At 41.6% G+C, this 19840-nt stretch overlaps 1 protein-coding gene across 1 annotated transcript in view; it reads left to right on the top strand.

The window, feature by feature from the left end:
* The window catches only part of LOC143721696 (inactive phospholipase C-like protein 2), a 91263-nt gene that overhangs the window by 48618 nt on the left and 22805 nt on the right, over positions 1 to 19840 (top strand). The window contains exon 2 of the mRNA XM_077212378.1: positions 5631 to 8120. Within this exon, the coding sequence (XP_077068493.1) occupies positions 5631 to 8120 (2490 nt within the window). The remainder of the gene's footprint in view (positions 1 to 5630; positions 8121 to 19840) is intronic.

Genomic DNA, 19840 nt, shown 5'->3' on the forward strand with positions numbered 1-19840 from the left:
AAGAACAGGGATCCCATGGTCCTTAAACCAGGTACTGGTAGCTTTGGCACTGTGTGCAGGTGCCAAGTCCTGTTGGAAAATGAAATCTGCATCTCCATAAAGTTGGTCAGCAGCAGGAAGAAGTGCTCTAAAACTTCCTGGTAGACGGCTGCGTTGACCTTGGACCAACAGTGGACAAGTGGACCAACACCAGCAGATGACATGGCACCCCAAACCATCACTGACTGTGGAAACTTTAAACTGGACTTCAAGCAACATGGATTCTGTGCCTCTCCTCTCTTCCTCCAGACTCTGGGACCTTGATTTCCAAAGGAAATGCAAAATTTACTTTCATCAGAGAACATAACTTTGGACCACTCAGCAGCAGTCCAGTCCTTTTTGTCTTTAGGCCAGACGAGACGCTGCTGACGCGGTGTCTTGTTCAAGAGTGGCTTGACACAAGGAATGCAACAGCTGAAACCCATGTCTTGCATACGTCTGTGTGTGGTGGTTCTTGAAGCACTGACTCCAGCTGCAGTCCACTGTTTGTGAATCTCCCCCACATTTGTGAATGGGTTTTGTTTCACAATCCTCTCCAGGGTGCGGTTATCCCTATTGCTTGTACACTTTTTTCTACCACATCTTTTCCTTCGCCCCTTAGCCTCTCTATTAATGTGCTTGGACACAGAGCTCTGTGAACAGCCAGCCTCTTTAGCAATGACCTCTTGTGTCTTGCCCTCCTTGTGCAAGATGTCAATGGTCGTCTTTTGGACAGCTGTCAAGTCAGCAGTCTTCCACATGATTGTGTAGCCTACAGAACTAGACTGAGAGACCAGTTAAAGGTCTTTGCAGGTGTTTTGAGTTAATTAGCTGATTAGAGTGTGGCACCAGGTGTCTTCAATATTGAACCTTTTCACAATATTCAAATTTTCTGAGATACTGATTTGGGGGTTTTCATTAGTTGTCAGTTCTAATCATCAAAATTAAAAGGAATGAACACGAAATATATCAGTCTGTGTGTAATGAACGATTATAATATCCAAATTTCACTTTTTGAATGGAATTACTGAAATAAATCAACTTTTTGATGATATTCTAATTATATGACCAGCAACTGTATTAGAATTCAACATTCTTCAAAATTTCTTCTTTTTTGTGTCTTTTCTTCTCACATAAGAAATAAACTCAAGAAACTTTTTGAGTTCAGAAACTCATACAGGTTTGAAACAACATAAGGTTGAGTAAATTATGACAAAATCGTCATTTGTAACAACTGTCCCTTTAAGGAGTTATTTATTTACTTTATTGACTGGACAGCAAGAGACAATACTGATTAAGTTACCATTTAATGTTATTGCTGAGAAATAATTAAGATGTTAAAGAGATCTCAGTCATGTTTTTTTCTTTCCTATAGGCACATATGAGGAGGAACAGACTATTTGATAAGGATATGTTTGTGTATTCCTTTAACAGACAGGATGACATTTTGACTGGTGTAAATAGCTGTGAGTGAAGACAGTCATGCTCCTTCTCATGTCTCGTATGTTTGGCTTTGTGTAGATGTATGTTCTGTTATCCTTTTAAATGACAAAGGTCAGAGACCAATCATTCTCTGTCAACTTGGTGCACTCTGACCCTTAACTTCTCTTTTTCTCTGATGCTCCTCGTCACATGGAGACACATTCAAACATGCGTGGACATTGCCATTCCCTTTCAGGAGCAGTCTGAATGCAGACACCCTTCAGCAGTTCAGTGCAAACACAGCTGTGTTATGAAACAAGGCTAACGCGCAGACGACCCTCACAGATCTGCTCCCAATAGCACATGGCTTGGTGAAATGACTTTCTGTGCAGTGATGTCCAAATAATCCAAGTGCCCAAATAAGCTTTTTCCAGAAAATAAAATACAAGCCTCTGTGCTTGGTAGTTGCCTGGTACTTGCCTGGCCTTTATTTAGCTAATTTAATCCAGTTTCTAGCAATTCATTACAAGCCTGTTTGAATATAAATAGTAAATACAGATACATTACTTGAAGTGTTGGATGTTAAAGTCGTTTGTTTGACTGTTTCGAGTGTTTGTTTGAGCCAGCCTAATTAATGGTGGGAGTTCGGGATGGGACTATCTTTTTAAAATAATAAAATAAAATAAATATAAAGCTTATATAAAAATAAAAAGCCAATATGATAAAACATATTCAGTGGTGCAAATTCTCATCTATGCAAAACGTGCTTCATTTTGAGATTTTGGACATCGTTGAAAGTAATGATAACTTGCAGTTCAGTAAGCTCTTGCAGTACTTTGATGTCATACACCGATTCATTACAATAATCAGTTTATAAGAATCATTTGTTCATAACTATTTTGGTTGCACAGTATGTTTTTGATCCACTTAATTGGACTGGCTCTTGAGAGTCATTTGTTTGTTCAGTTCTCTAGCATTCAATAAAAAGACATTGTCTTACCATCATTTTGTGGCTAACTGTACTATTTTTTTCTCATTAAATTCAGACTGCAAACTCGTATGGAAGTAAAATAACAACCAATAGATATGTCAAACTCAAATGTAACATTGGATCTGTAGGCCTATACATCCGCATCGGAGGAATAACATTATAATCTCGTTCACGGTAGAGATGCATGTAGGCTACACAGGAAAAGTAATCGTGAAGACACTGAATTTCACATAAAACATAATTATCACAGATACACTTACATTGTTGTAAATGAGTTTTTATGAATGAATGGCTTGCTCTAACTGTTACACTGGTCTTCGTCAACAACACACCCTTGCACCCCCTGCTGGTGAGGTCGACTAACAGCAGATGGAGATAATTCTCGGTAATCTACTGCTTTTCCTGCAGTTCCTGGACGTCAACGTTGAATTTACTGTCGAATTTGAACCACTGAATTTGTGGAGGTGAAATTGCAAAGCGAAATAAAATGGACTGAAAACCGCCTGTTGAATATTATAGGTTGTATTTTTAATCAGTCTGAATATTTTGGAAGTGAAATATGAAATATGAAAGGTGAATATGGATTATTTAAATTTTACTAATGAAAATGTGTTTGAAATGTTTTGAATTTAAATATTCACAAGCTTAAATATTCAACCATGCTAAATTCCAGCCCATAAAAATGCAAGCCCTAAAAATACAATGCATTAAAATACAAACAGGGTTAATGCAATGCATATTTTTTTCAAGTAGTACAATTCAACAGGCTTTTTGTTTCAAAAACATTTGGCATTATTTTACTTCCATAAACTCGCATTAAATGCTCAGGTAAAATACGATTTAATTTACTGTTGCACCGTGGTTTCAACAGAGCCAATGAAAAGCAATTCAGGGAAGACTAGGTATGTAGGGAAATGGGTTTGAGCAGCCCACTCCTTGGATATGTTATGGTCCAAGATGGAAAAAATAAAAAAGATCTCTACCACTGGGAAAAAAAATATTAAATAAACAGAAATAAAAAATAATATTAAAAAGGTTCACACATACCACAATACACAGTTTCATAGAGGAAAACAACGTGTTGAATTATTTGCGTCACCACAATTAATTGCACACTCAGGCATCGACCTACCGAGCGACAATGAGTGAAGCTTCCTCTTTTATACTGTTGGCTTCTTATATTTTATATTATAATTATATTTGAAAGTATACAAAATTACGAATGCATGTGTATGCGATGTGAGTTTATTGTAGTGTTGCTGCGATGAGTGTATTGAATTTGAATGAAATTCAAATTCAAACTTGTGAGTACCTGGACCATAGTGGTAACAGGAGAGGCAAATTAAAATGTGTGTGTGTGTGTGTGTGTGTGTGTGTGTGTGTGTGTGTGTGTGTGTGTGTGTGTGTGTGTGTGTGTGTGTGTGTGTGTGTGTGTGTGTGTGTGTGTGTGTTTGTGTTTGTCAGAGCCAGTGCCATCGTGCCGCCAGATCAGGTCTCCCTCTTCACATAGTCTCAAAGTTACTGGACTAACTTCCACAACACTCTTTTTTTTAATGCAGCCTTTAAACAGTGTGATGTGACGTTTGTGCGTGCTTTTGTACATGTGTGTCTAGAGTACGTGATGCTCAGTTGTCATAACAGTCCTCTTCATCACATGTGGGTTGATGTGATGTGAGCTTGATACGGTTTTGATCCAGCTAAAGACTCCCCTGGTATTTCTCCCTGCTTGTGCTTTGACTTGGAAATACTCCAGTCCAGAGTAGGAGTTCATATTTAGATCAAGTAATCAGATCTATTTTTATGTTTTATTTGGCAGTGAACATATTCATATCACTGAACTTTTGATATTTGATAGTTTAAATATCACTGCACTCTATATTTCTTTCTTTAATGTGTCTTAAAGCATGAATGTATTTGTAGGTGTACTATTTTCTTAAAAAAAGGGCAGCCAATGGTTGTTATCAGGGATTATATGTTAAACGCTTTATTTATGTGTCTTATCAGCCATTGACTGCTCTTTCCTGTCTGTTTTATATTGATTGCTGTGTGATAGATTACATTGACCTGTGTGGTAAAATTGATACTTTGGATTTCTAGCTGAGGTGGGTTTAGACAGCATTTTATGTTAGTTTTCCTTTTATTTCTTCCAGGCTATTGCTTTCCTTTTTTACTTTGATACATGTCTGCCCTAATGTATATAGTTATAAATTTGTCAACATTTTATTGCCTATTGTCATTGATTTGCACCTGACTTCCATCACTACGGTCTATATCTGTATATAGGCCTATCTTTCCTGGAAAAGATAACATGTGTGATTGCTCTATGCAAGGGTTGTCACAATCTTGAAAATTCAGTAAAGTTGGTTCCAGTGAAATTTTGAATGAATGACTTGCTTGTTTAATTTAATTATTGGAATTTAAATAAATATGAATAAATTCAATTACAATGATGACATGTATTTCCCAGTTAAGTAAACATTGCATCCTGTTCAATTCAATTAATTATTCAATTATTCAGCCAGTAAAAAAGGACAAATAAAAGGAGCAGTGAATAGTTTTATTTATTTTATTTATTTTAAGTAAATTTTTGATTATATATTGGTATGTAGGGAGAGATTTATTTTGAGTAATCATTTATTGAAATTTAGTTTTTCATTATGATGTTATTTGTAACGAGGTTAGATGTTGTGGGAAAAAGGAGGTGGGAACTGGCGAACGTTAACACACATTTTAATACCAAAAATAAAACAAATACAAAACGAAAGTAAAGTAAAAGACAGCAGCCCCTCACGGACGACTGCTGTCACATATAATAAAACAAAACACAACATAAGTCCAGGCCTGTTCCTCTCTTGATCTTCATTTGTAGTTGCTCTTCCTTTTATGCTTCCGCTCCTCCGTGAAAGATACAAGACCATTGCATCGCGCAGGTGTCGCTCATTAGTAATCATGGCACCGGCCTCACACCGTCTTCCCACGGCCCTCGACCTCATCCTGCTCGGATGAGGTCGTGCATCCTGCTCCTGCTCGCCACATTATTGTAAAATAATTCTTGCTCTTTTCACCTTTGTCTCCAGCATTGTAAAACTTTAGCATGTTCTGTAGGCTTTGATAATGGAAAAAAACATATATGTATGTTTTCTTTTTAGATTGTCTATGTCAGCTATAATCACCAGTCTTCTTTGTGCTCTTTCTGCAGGATGTTTCAAAGCAGAGGCAGGCAAGGAAGAAGACGGTCTCATTCAGCTCTATGCCAAGTGACCGCAAGATGAACAGCACAGCTGCCTGCATGGCTTTCATGATGGAAGGCTGTGAGATGAAGAAAGTTCGCTCCAATTCTCGCATGTACAATCGTTACTTCCTATTGGACCCTGACATGCGCTGGCTCCGCTGGGAGCCATCGAAGAAAGACTCGGAGAAAGCCAAGCTTGAGATCAAAAGCATCAAAGAAGTTAGATTGGGAAAGAAAACACCTGTCCTACGCAGCAACGGCCTTTCAGATCAGTTCCCAGATGAGTGTGCATTCTCAATTATATATGGAGACAACTACGAGTCCCTGGATCTGGTCGCAAGCACGGCAGAAGTGGTTAGCACTTGGGTGATGGGACTACGGTACCTGGTCTCATATGGCCGGCACATGGTGGGCGTAGTCGAACCCAATCAACCTAGTGTAAGAACATCCTGGATTGGGACAGTGTTCGAGCTAGCTGATCCAGAAAGACAAGGACACATTGACTTATTCCGGGCCACCCAAATCATCAAGGGTCTCAATCCTGGCATGAGGGAATCTCGCATTGAACTGAAATTCAAAGAGCTACAAAAAGCCAAGGACTGCTATGGTGAAGGCATTGATTTAGACACATTTGTAGAAGCCTACTGTGAACTGTGTACACGCCCTGAGATCTTTTTCTTGCTGGTGCAGTTCTCCAGCAACAAAGAGTACCTGGACTCCAAAGACTTGATGCTCTTTGTGGAGGTGGAGCAGGGAGTGGAGGGAGTCACTGAGGAAATGTGTTGGGAGATTGTGCACAAGTACGAACCCTCCGCTGAAGGACGTAACAATGGCTACTTGTCCATAGATGGCTTCACACACTACCTCCTGTCATCCGAGTGCCACATTTTTGACCCGCAGCACAAGCATGTTTGTCAGGATATGACGCAGCCCCTTTCACACTACTACATCAACTCTTCCCACAACGCCTCACTTTTGGAAGATCACTATTGGGGCTCATCGGACCTCAGCAGCTATGTTAGGGCGCTACGCATGGGTTGTCGAAGCATAGAGGTCGTAGTCTGGGATGGCCCTGACTGTGAGCCTGTAGTCTATGTTGGTAGCTCTGTTGCATCCCAGCTGGCCTTCTGTAAAGTTCTAGATGTCATTAACCAATATGCTTTCGAGAGTTCAGAGTATCCACTAATCCTCTGTCTTGTCACACACTGCAGTGTTCCCCAACAGAGGGCCCTGGCTCAACACTTAAAGAAGATTCTTGGGGACAAACTGCACATTGAACCTCCTAATATGGAGGACCATTACTTGCCGTCCCCTGAGGAACTCAAGGGAAAGATACTCATCAAAGGGAAGCGCCTGCCTACAGACTCTCAAGACTCTGAAGGGGAGGTCACGGATGAAGAAGAAGGCTTTGAGATGTCCAGGAGAATGATGGGTGGTGACGATAAGGATCAGCTCAACGGAATTGGCTGCAAACGACTACGACTCTGCAAAGAACTGTCTGACCTAGTCACCCTCTGCAAGTCTGTGCAGTTCCGTGACTTTGAGATGTCGAAAAGGGAACAGAGGTATTGGGAGATTTGCTCCTTTAATGAGGTTGACGCCAACCACTTTGCCAACGAATTTCCTGAGGACTTTGTCTCTTACAATAAGCGTTTTCTGTCACGGGTGTACCCAACACCCATGCGCATTGATGCTAGCAACATGAATCCACAGGACTTCTGGAAATGTGGTTGCCAAATTGTGGCAATGAATTACCAGACTCCAGGTTTGATGATGGATTTGAACCTTGGCTGGTTTAGGCAAAATGGCAACTGTGGTTATGTCCTGCGTCCAGCAATAATGCGTGAGGAGGTGTCATATTTTAGTGCAAATGCTCGTGACTCGCTTCCTGGAGTCTCAGCCCAGCTCCTTCACATCAAGGTAATCAGCGGCCAAAATCTACCAAAGCCTCGAGGCTCTGCTGCTAAAGGTGATGTGGTAGAGCCATACATCTATGTGGAGATCCATGGAATTCCTTCAGACTGCACAGAACAACGCACAAAAACTGTTTCGCAAAATGGTGACAATCCGATTTTTGATGAAAGCTTCGAGTTCCAGATCAACCTTCCCGAATTGGCTGCTTTGCGTTTTGTAGTCCTTGATGATGACTACATTGGTGATGAATTTATTGGCCAGTATACCATTCCTTTTGAGTGCCTGCTTCCTGGCTACCGGCACGTACCACTGCAGTCACTTACAGGGGAGTTTTTGCCTAACACCACGTTGTTTGTTCATGTTGCCATTACAAACCGACGAGGTGGGGGTAAAGCCCATAAGAGGGGTCTCTCTGTGAGAAAGGGTCGCAAAGCAAGAGAATACACCTCTACTAAGACCACAGGGATCAAAGTAGTAGATGAGCTCTTCAGGGCAGCGACCCAGCCACTACGAGAAGCAACAGATCTACGGGAAAACGTACAGGTAGGGTCTTTTCAGGCTCAATGTTTAAAGATTTAGTTGTTGAGTCCGTTTGCTCTAAATCTTGTGTCTTTTGAGAAAGTAATATTCTGAAAGCAAGCACTGATATTGATATACAAGTATTAATGATATTTGTATTGCTTCAGGACTCAGAAGTAATCAATAATAGTAGTGACTGTGGAGATTGTAGATTCACTCTACACATTTAAATAATCCAAATGATAAATGTTGTGTCAGAGCACAAAATATATTTGGTATGAAATGTAAAACATTTGCCTAGAATGCCATGTGAAGGTCTTACAATAAAAATAAAAAAAATTCTCCCCAGCATCAGCTGCCACTTTTAGTCTTGAAATCTGCCTTGTTCAAGGAAGGTAAAGGGATGTAACAAGGATTATGACAACATAGTATTGAAAACATACACTTAAAATTACATGTGAAGTCAGGGACAGGTAGAAAGTGAGAGAGTTAATGATACAAGAAAGATCCAGAGTGGAAGCATTTGTAGTTGAGCTCATTAGTAATGCTCTTAAAACTGTATACCTGGTTCTAAAGATGTTTTCACATCTTTCACAAAATGTGTTTTTACAGATGAGAGAACTCAGTGAAACTACAAATGTTTCTCAAATGCTAGAATGTTAATCATGCGTTGCTACTGAATACTTTTGGAAGAGTAAAATTGCAGGGTTATAAAGGCAATACATCATTCTAGTTCATGTCATGAAAGATTGGGTGCAAGCTGCAAATAATATTGATTTGAAATGACTCTTGCTCAGCAGAATTAACATGCTGTCCTCTAGTGCATGGTCTTAATTTAAGAAGACTAAAACCTCAAAGGACATCCCATTAGATGATTAGAGACATAAAACATATGGCCAGCATTAGCTGTCCTTCTGCTGTTGATCTCTCCCCTTATCTTTAAATTTGTGCATGTATGTGTGTAATTGTGTTATTTCATTTGCCAGAATGCCTTTTGTGCTGTTTCTATATCACAGATCTGTTTTTTTGCATATTCTTATTTTCTTGCATTGTCCATTTCTCTGATGTTCACACAGATGACTTAGGCCTAGGGTTTTTAGTAAAATATGTTTCTAGTTATTTACTTTGTGTAATTAAAGGCTAACATTTACATTTATTCATTTGGCAGAAACTTTTATCCACAGTGCAGTTAATGTGTCCATAATATCAGTTCTTGCATTCCCTGCAAACTGACCTCATGACTTTGGCATTGCTAGCGTCATGATCTGCTCTATGAGCTACAGCCAATATTGCATTGTGTATTTTTACATTTAGATTACCTTTGCCATAATCTTATGCTCATTTAAAGGAACACTCCACCGTTTTTTGAGATAGAGCTTATTCACAGTCTCCCCTACATTAAGATAGGTGGGCAAAAGCATTTTTGTCTCAGTGCATGCATTGTCTTAGTTTGGGAGTGCCGATGCTAATGAATGGAATCCTATGTTGTCAAGTAGCATGTCATGAGTAAAAGTGATTAAAAAAACAAACAAAAAAACACCTAATTACTTCTTGTGGTCTGCGTATTCAAAACGAGTACAAATAGCAATTCAGATTAAGATTAGGTGATTTCCTAGGCAGATATTGAATTGGGACTATATTAGGGTGAATCACAGGCGAAGCACTGCTACTTGGGCGCAGTCATATCACGCAACAGATGAAATCCCCCAACTTCCGTCAACATACCAGCATGACCTGACCTGCACTGAGTATCTTCGCTTTTGGATTGTGTTTAGTTTGAGAAGTTACAGCAAACATTGTAATTACCTGCAAAAGGTTGTGAGAACGAGCAAAGGACATACACGAATGTAATGTTTCACAGACTTCCACCGAATGTGGAACTGAGAAATCGATGGCTAGCTGCTAACCTCACTACAAATTAGCCAGTATCGTGTTTTTCGGAGAGCATTTTGCACCAGAGGATTATGTTGACAAAATGCTATATAGGACAAGAAAGACTATGTCTGAAGGATACGGCCGTCCCATCAATTTTCAAAGAACAGGCAGAAAAAAGTGCACATCTAAGTTGTCTTTTATTACGCTTCCTTACGTGAATCTGTGTCTTTATTCAGTTGTAAGATAGATGGTGAGAAGCTGTATATAGAGTATGGTTCAAATTGTCTGTTTAGCATGAACAACATGATTGAAAAAAAAAATTCGCTGTTATCGTTACCTGTAAAAAAATTGGCTCTCATCCTTACGTCCTCAGGCTGTTGAGCGATCGCAACCTCCTTCTGTCGGTCTATTTCCATTGCACGCAGATCCTCTGCTGAAAACTCGGTTTTTAGTAGGAGTGTAAATATTAATCGATTCGTTTCGATGCATCGATTATACAGCCGACGATTCGATGCATCGATGCGTCTGCAAGTGTATCGATTAATGTGTTTGTTTTGCCGCCTGTCTATTTTCAGCATCCGCTCATATGCGTACAAACGATTGTTGTTATGCACTGGGCTAACATTAGTTAGTCACCGAACTAAACTGCCAGTGTGAATGCACTCTCAGTCACTTAGTCGGCGAATTCCAAGCTAGCAGTTACTAAGGTAAACAAACAGGCGCTAACGTGTACAAAAGGCTACTTCAACAGCTTACTTGAAAAGTCTAGGGTGCTTTCACACCAACTCGTAACGGAACGGGCACGGTTTGCATGAAAAATCGCTAATTATGTAAACGCTGTCTGTCATGCGGATCCGGGTGCGCACTGGGGTACCAAACCCGAGACTGTCTGGAGGAGGTGTGCTGAGTTCGGTTGCACTCGAACCGTGTCGCGGCTCGTGTGAATGTGAAAGCATCACGAACTCGGGTGCGCACTTGTTCAGGAAGTAAGTGACCTGTGCAAGCATTTTAGCTGGTTATGATGTATTTAGTTAAATAAAACACATGTAAGGGATGATAGTGTTGATAATTTACCTTGGATAAGAGCGAGAGTGAGTCTGCAGTGTATTCGCACACACATAGCGCGTTGACTCAGGGCAACACATTAATGGAAATCCACTGTCTCCTGCTTTTGCAATCAGCAAAAAGCCAAATGGGACACACAATAAACCGGTGTTGTTCACTCAGCTGTGCATAATAGCACCAAATAAAATAAAATAAACACAATATATTGACCCGCATTCTGTTTTCTATCATGCGTTGTGCACGTTTGCGATGACGTAAGATGCACGGAAATAGATATCATGAAAAATATCGATTATTGAATCTTATCGAATCGAATCGTATCGCGGGTAATTCTAAGTATCGAAAATAATCGAATCGTTGGCTTAAGAAATCGGTATAGTATCGAATCGTCATGTAGGCTCCGATTTACACCCCTAGTTTTTAGAGGTATGGTTCTGTATCATGAGTGTCTGAGTAGTCACCCTCTTCGTCTCGCACAAAATCCCCCATGTCCATCGCCATTCACTATGGCTGCGTTCCAAACTGCATACTCAATGAGTAGGTACTTAATTTCAATGAGTACTTACTCAACGAGCGCTAAACGTGTAGGTACTTTATAGCCAGATCGTGTTGAGTATGAATACGAACCGGACATCTGCCATGTTGATGTTATCATGTGACCTACGACGCGTTATCACACGCGCAACAACTTAAAAGATTTGAACGACACGTTTAAAGGGTAACTAAACCCCTGGTCAAAGCCTGACTCCACCCACTGGCAATATTTGAAAAATGCTGGAAAAGTGGGTAGAGCCCAGCGGAGATAGATGCGACGAACCAAGGGCGGGGCTGAGCGGGGGGGCGTGCACCTGAGACCCGCAGTGACAGCTGCTATCAAACTAGCTAAAATGGATTGACGCAAGTAGCTTTGCAACAGAGCGGTCATTTGAAGTCGAGAACTTTTCTCCCCCACCTTCACCTGAAGTGGAGGAGGGTGAATTGTCTGTGGACACCAGCTCAAACTGCGGTCTTGACTCCCGGATCGCGATCGGCATCCGATTATTCTTATATTCAGTCATTTTGGGGTAATTTTTTCCAGGATTATTATTACTATTACGTTCATTATATTTTGCTGCTATCTGAAAAAAATAATCAGCAAATCGCGCCGGCGCGTTTGTCGACACCAGAGGATTAACTTTAGCCTAATAAGAAGGAACATAAATTGTGATAAAAAATATATGCTCACTCACATCATGACGCCGCTGCGGTGGTGGAGGTTATGCAAGAAGAGCAGCGTTTGGCAGCGCGAGCTGTGTGGAGAAGCCCATTTCCACCTCCATTGCGTTGGAGAAGCAATCCCACGTAAAATGCAGGTTGCACACTGGAGCGATAGGCGAGATTAACTACCTAGGCTAGACTAAATAATCTAAATAACTATATAAATGCTATGATAACTAGATGCTAATATATACAGTATCTATCCTGATCGTTTTCAATACTTGTAATTCCAACTCGCTACAGTAGTTTTGACGGAACCAGATGCTTTTATACCAGGGGCTGCCAAGGGCCTGGTGAGCTCGCTCCAAGGGCGTGACAGAGTGACGTCAGAGAGTATTCTACGTCGGAGAATACCCCTAGTGCAGGAGCTTTCCGTTTAACCTGAAGAGGGCAGCACTCAGACGTTTTTACACCATATATTTTAAAATTAAAACACTTTATACCCAAATGTCAAAAAATTTACTCGAATCAATGAACAGCATTTATGAAGCTCCATTCTTACAGATAAACTAAAAAAAGTTGTTTTAGTGTTTAGTTACCCTTTAATTCATCTATCTGTAAATACAGGTCCTTCTCAAAAAATTTGCATATTGTGATAAAGTTCATTATTTTACATAATGCAATGATAAAAATTAAACTTTAATATATTTTAGATTCATCATTGCACACCAACTGAAATATTTTAGGTCTTTTACTGTTTTAATACCGATGATTTTGGCATACAGCTCATGAAAACCCAAAATTCCTATCTCAAAAAATTTGCATATCATGAAAAGGGTCTCTAAACGAGCTATTAACCTAATCATCTGAATAAACTAATTAACTCTAAACACCTGCAAAAGATTCCTGAGGCTTTTAAAAACTCCCAGCCTGTTTCATTACTCAAAACCGCAATCATGGGTAAGACTGCCGACCTGACTGCTGTCCAGAAGGCCATCATTGACACCCTCAAGCAAGAGGGTAAGACACAGAAAGAAATTTCTGAACAAATAGGCTGTTCCCAGAGTGCTGTATCAAGGCACCTCAGTGGGAAGTCTGTGGGAAAGAAAAAGTGTGGCAAAAAACGCTGCACAACGAGAAGAGGTGACCGGACCCTGAGGAAGATTGTGGAGAAGGACCGATTCCAGACCTTGGGGGACCTGCGCAAGCAGTGGACTGAGTCTGGAGTAGAAACATCCAGAGCCACCGTGCACAGGCGTTTGCAGGAAATGGGCTACAGGTGCCGCATTTCCCTGGTCAAGCCACTTTTGAACCAGAAACAGCGGCAGAAGCGCCTGACCTGGGCTACAGAGAAGCAGCACTAGATATAAATAGATATTATATAGGTATCTGTTAATTCACAATTGACATAAAATGGCGGCTGCTCTCATTACGAAGCTATTTTTATCTGTAACCGAGCGAGGGCTCCGCTCACACACGCACATTTTAAACTCGGCAAACTTAACTCTCTCACTTACTCAAAATGTTACTAAAACACACCTTCAACACTCTTAACATGTTAAATCATCATTACATTTACTCAACTCAGTTTTATAATCATAAATGCACCTGAAAAAGGGGAGAAATACAGTAATCACGAGAGTGATAGAGTCAGGTTTCCTCACTGAAAACTTTAGTGTTATGAGGAAAAGACCGCGATTTCCCCGGAAACTTGGGTGGAAGACAAAAGCAATCGATCACGCCGCATAGATTAAGATCACTTTGGCGATCACAGATTAACACTTTTTACCCATAAATTAGGCACTGCAAAACTAATTAATCAATCTAACGTTTACATATTCCTCAATTAATTTTTACCCTTTGTACACATGTCAGATTTGAACTTTTTAACACAATTATATGAATTGAAAGTATATGAATTGTTTCGATCCCTATTACTAGTAGGCTACTGGATGCATTGTCTTTTTAATCTTAGATACTTTAAGATCCTCACATCCTATTAATTGACTAAAACCCTTTTTGCCCATTACATTACAGCAAGTGTTTCTATAAACTGTCACATTCTCCCCAACAAAATAAATGTCGTCCCGACATTACCAACATTCATCTTAAACAGTCTCTTATGCACTGGACCTAGAAAATCATCTCCTGTGAGTCCGTACTTGGGCAGAGGTCAAAGGTCACAACTCAAATAAAGTTAACGCATTATCCACAGTCCATATCTGTCGACCAGCTGTATAAACAGTCCATAAGCAGTCTTTTCTCATACTGTTAATTCAACAGTCCATCAGGCTCAATGATCTGTATGCATAGTCTGAAAATTGTCTCTTGCAACAGTCTGTGAATTAAGTCAAACCTGTCATCCCTAGCATTATGATTGCTGAAGTCCATACATGCAGGGTGGCTGAAGGTAATATTGGTGTGGTGATGGCAACCACGGAACCAATCCTGGTGCAGGGTAGACAGAGAACAATTGCGGTTGTGGTTGGATACTGTACAAGGAAGGCCTACCAAGCTGATCATAGGTGATACGTCTTGGAGGGTGTCTTTCTCTTTGTGGCCGCTGATAGGCTGGGTCCTCAGGTTCAGCAACAGCAGTGTCCTCAGGTTCAGCAACAGTAGTTAATGAAGGAAAGGCCCTTGGTGGACGATCATCAGGCAAGTTCATCTCTTCAGCAGGTAGGTCTTTAACGGTTGTTGTCCCCTCCAACTGCTTCTCAACAAAGAGCTGTGCTGGTAGCATATCAGGAACTGGCACTACAACTGTCTCTTTCAGTGGTGGAGGCCTGTGTTCCGACTCTCTCGCTGGTTCAGTGTATGTGGGGACCTGTAGCGGCTCATGATGAAGGTCATATTCATCCCCGCTGTCTTCATCAGAGTCGAGAGACTGTGATGCAGGCTGATGTCTCCTTTTTTTCTTACTTTTGTCCTCGTTAGTCATCTCTGGTTGTGTCTCAAAAGGTAAGTGGTCACAGGACATGAGCAGATTTCTGTGCAGGACTCTGGAGCGGCCCCTACCCTTTTCTGGTCTCACTTCATAAATCGGCAAGTCTGAACCCATTTGTCTCACTACTGTGTGAATTGTATCTTCCCAATAGTTATGGAGTGCATCATTCACATGGCTGTCGAAAGTTTTACTGAAAACTAGTGTGTCGTCAAGATAAGGAATGCAGATATTATCCCGGAGCCCTTCCAGACATTCCTACATACACCGCTGAAAAGCTGCAGGAGTGTTCATGAGACCGAATGGCATGCGTATCCACTCATAGAGTCCCCACCGGGTCACAAATGCTGTCAGTGGTCTGCTTTCCTCAGAGATAAACCCCTGGTGATATGCTTTTCCCTGATCTAAGAGGGAGAACCAGGAATTACCAGCTAAGCTGTCTAGGATGTCTTGGACCCGAGGGATTGGCTGGCGGTCGGGATGCATCTTTCGGTTCAGCTCTCTGTAATCTATACACAACCGGAGAGTCCCGTCCTTTTTCCTGACGCACACAAACGGTGAAGAGTATGAAGAGTTTGACTTCCTAACCCAGCCTTGAGCTATGAGGTCATGAAGGTAACCTTTCATCTCCTAATACAGTGGCCTGGGCACTGACATGACATGTATTGACTGGTTCCGAGTCCTTTAGAGAAATAGTCATTTCCAATCGTTCAATGCAGCCAATGTCATTGTCTGATCTGGAGAAGGAGTGATACTCTTCTCTTAGCATTTGCCTAACTACCTCTCTCTGCTCTTCGGCTAAGTGACTTAACTCTAATGGTGGATCCCACTGTTCACTAAAATTACATGGGGCTTGAACGCTGGTATGATTCACTGTGGCTGAGGTGACAGCTTTTTCAAAGACTTGGGCAGGTAACACAGTCATTATGGTTTGTTCTGTACCAATTATTGTGCGTCCTAGCAGGACAATGTCGTGGTCAGTGGGGTTAGAGACATCAAGCATAATGACTGGACAAGCACTTTTCCTGACTCTGACTAATGTGTCAAAAAACTCAAGTCCATCTGGCCACCGAGGGTTCAGGTCTGAGTGAAAAAGCATTGTCGTGTCCTCTTTGAAAGGCTGGGAAGCTACACGGCACTCAATCTGAATACTACAGTGTTTTGGTACAGCAGCCTTCTTTTCCTTTATTTTCACCCCATATTCATCTGTCTGTTCTGCACTAACAGCCAGTATGAAAGCGCTCACCTTGTTTCTTTTGAGGCTTGGAAAAGCTTTTCTCACTGTACTGTAACGTTTAGTCTTTTCGGTCATTGCCAGGATGTGCTCGATAACATTGAAACCTATGATGGGATGAGATAGGTGACAGCCTTTCATCACCAGCACTGGGATGATCAGTTCATTTGTTTGGTTAGTTTCAGAGGCTAGCCGAAAAGTTCATCCCAGGTACGGCATTTCAGTCCCATTTGCTGCAGTCAATCTTAGCTCATCAGTTGAGTCCAGGATTTCTGAAACATCCCTCAGCCTTGCGTTTGGGAGGGATTCCTCTTTCCATCGTTCATCAATGACTGAATCCTGAGAGCCTGTGTCCCATAGAGCTTGGAGGTGTTGGTGATTCAGGTGACACTCAACAAGGCACTGTCTACCGACTAGGGAGGTGACCTTATGGGGGTGGCAAACCTGTGCTAGAGATGATAAAGAGTGGGCATTTTCCTCTGTGCAGGAAAGCTTTTCAGCGGTAGAGTCAATTTCCAGGCGAGTGCATGTTTTCTTATGTTTGGTCCAATGTTGGTTTTGACATGTTTTGGAACAATACAGTGACTCTTTACATGATGAATATTGTGTCAGGTTCTCCATTGAATCTTCTCTGGCACAATTTGCAAATATCTGGGACTTTTCGATAGCTATGGTTAACACTCGTCCCTCAGCGGTAACCCTTTCCCGTTTAAAGGGGCCTCTCTTGATGGTCTGACTCCCCGGCTTTTACATCCAGCTTGAAAATGTTCTCCACTCCCACATCGGAAGTAGTGTGTGCAGCGTTCATCTGTTCTGGCCTGCTGGCAGACAAAACACCTCCTTGTAGCTTGAGCAGAACGGTTTGTATACCAGTTAGGTGCATATTGATGCTGTGCAGGGTCAGATGGTGCTTGGGGCTGATTTTAGTTGCTGTAATACTGCTGCTGGGGCAGGGGTGGCTGGGGTTCCCTATCGGGCCTCCTAACTGGAGGTGGGGCATAAACATAAGGCTGTGACTGAAACATAGGCTGCTGTAATGTCTCCTTAATCTGAGCTATCTCTGCACTGAGACCTTTTAGAGAAGCTACACCCGTCTTAAGTTCAGCTAACTCTGTTAATAGTTCTGCGGGTATCTTCGCTTTGACTTCCTTCACATAACACTTTGCAGATGGCGTATCTTCTGACTGGACTACACTGACAGTTGTAGAAGGCTCTTTCTATATCATTAGCAACAGCAATGTTAAGCTTCTCTAACAAGACCTCATCTGACGTTTCACTATCTAGCAGGAGAGGCTGCATGTCTATCCTGATACTGTCACTCTGGAGACCTGTAAGGACGGTGTGTAAACACATGCGCTGGACCAGCGCCGGGTCATACTTAAGTCCTGATTCTGACCCCTGGGACGCAAACAGTATTTTCTGCCTCAGATCGAAGACGCGCATCAGGAAGCTTTGAGGGGTCTCCTTGCAATGCTGTGATTCAGAAGTTAGCTGTTTGTAAAGCTCTGTTGCGCTTTTCTCTTGACAGTGGGAACGCAGGATGCATCGAAGTGTGGGAAGAGTTAGCTGGGGTTTACCTTCCAAGTAGCTGCGGAGCTGTGAGCCTGGAGAAATAGCCCTGATAACTGCATCTACAATCTCTACCTCAGGATAACCTCTGTTAAGTCCATTCTCAAATTGATGGGCAAGACTAGAAAAAATCAGTTTCTCTTTCTGGCCCAGTTCATCTATCTGCCCAGAAATTTTAAACTCTTTGCGCCAGTATTGACTGATCGAGGGCTGCATGCTCACCTGACGATGGACCCCTGTTTGGGGTTTTGGGCTGGCGCAGAGAATCACTGATCATTGCATTGACTGCAGTAATCTGCTCAGTTTTCACTCCTTGTTGTAAGGTTACAGCTCTCGGTTCCTCTGTTCTGTGATGTGTTCCTGTTGTTTCTATATCATGTTCCGTTTGCTCTGTTTTGTTATCCATGCCACTGTTCATCTCCGCCATTTTGTCTTGGAGTAGCAACAATTCCGACATGCCGTCATCTTCTAACTCTGCCAATTCCTCTCTTTCAATGAACATCATAATAAGAGTCATCAATGATATGCGGGATTTGTCTTGGACATTTATTCTCTGTTCGCCTGATATGCCAAGAAAATCACATATCTCTAGTAAGTTGTCCTTGGTCAGGATGTGCAATTTCCCTACTAACTCTCCCTGTACCTCTTCCAAGGTGGTTGTCATGGTGACAGGACAGGAGGAACTTTTACCGTGCAGGACTTGAAACTGAACCAGATGGTCTTTACTGTCTCTGATGATCTCTTAATGGCCTCAGTTGACATGTACTTCACCACCAGGATCCAGGTCCCTTCGAACAGCAACACTTTCCTCCCTGCCTGGGTTGTTATGGGGGGATTTAGCTGGCTCTGAATTCAGCGACCAGTATGTGGCCACCGGACATCTGAACAGCGATCCCAGCGGTGCCTCGAAAATGCATCCGCCTGTGTATTCATTTTGGAGTCATTCCCACACACGACCCACAGAAAAGACGCACGTCAGTCTCTTTCAGTCTTGAACAAACCATAACACACAAATTCTGCCAAAATGTCTGTTTAGTTGAGTGTCCTCATAAGAGTCTTAAATTATTTAAATAAATTCTTAAATGAAAGTAGAGATTTGTGAGAAACCATAGTGGACGTTATTGAGTGCACTTATTCAATACCACATTGCACTGCATTAACGAGTGTAGGCTACAGCTTATGTACGCTCAACGGCTGTCGCTCACTCGTTTTCATTCACTCCTTCAAGTGAACAGTATTAGTGGACTAACGTAGGAATAGGCCTTACTTGGGGAATGAGGGTTTAGGGGGCGATTTCGGATTCAACCCATGTTCTCAAGCAGTGAAAAATAGAGGACACTGACAACGCGCTGACAGACAGGACCGAACACGTAATATTATGGAACAAAGTCTCAACTTTCAAATTTGGTCATTCAAAGAAAATTAAACAATAAATATGCCTACCGTTTTGTGGCTCTTTAATGTGTCGTGACAGATTGCCTCAGTTAAAGCCAAGTTCAAATCCACCGACGTTAATCACTCTCCTGACTGCTTTGTCAGACAAAAATTGTGGATTTTGATTGGTCAGATCACATGTCAATCAAACTCTCTGCGATGGATGAATTGACACTAATTTAAAAGTTAAAGTGAAGTGCGCACTGCCGCACCAGCTTTTTATAAGCATTGTTAAAAAAAAAATTAGCTCAGTTTTCAAATTAGCGCCAATTCAGGGCACAATAACAAAACAATGCTGCTCCGAACCACCGCACAAATATGCATGCCTGTGCAAACGCGCGCATTTTACGTTTGCCTTTAAATTAGTGATTTAAAAGCCCCCGCCGGTGATACCGGTATTACCGGTGTTGTCACACGTCGATTAAT

This window comes from Siphateles boraxobius, unplaced genomic scaffold (genome assembly GCF_051911475.1).
Source record: "Siphateles boraxobius isolate OS27281-9 unplaced genomic scaffold, OSU_SipBor_1 66, whole genome shotgun sequence".
In the NCBI taxonomy this organism is placed as follows: domain Eukaryota; kingdom Metazoa; phylum Chordata; class Actinopteri; order Cypriniformes; family Leuciscidae; genus Siphateles; species Siphateles boraxobius.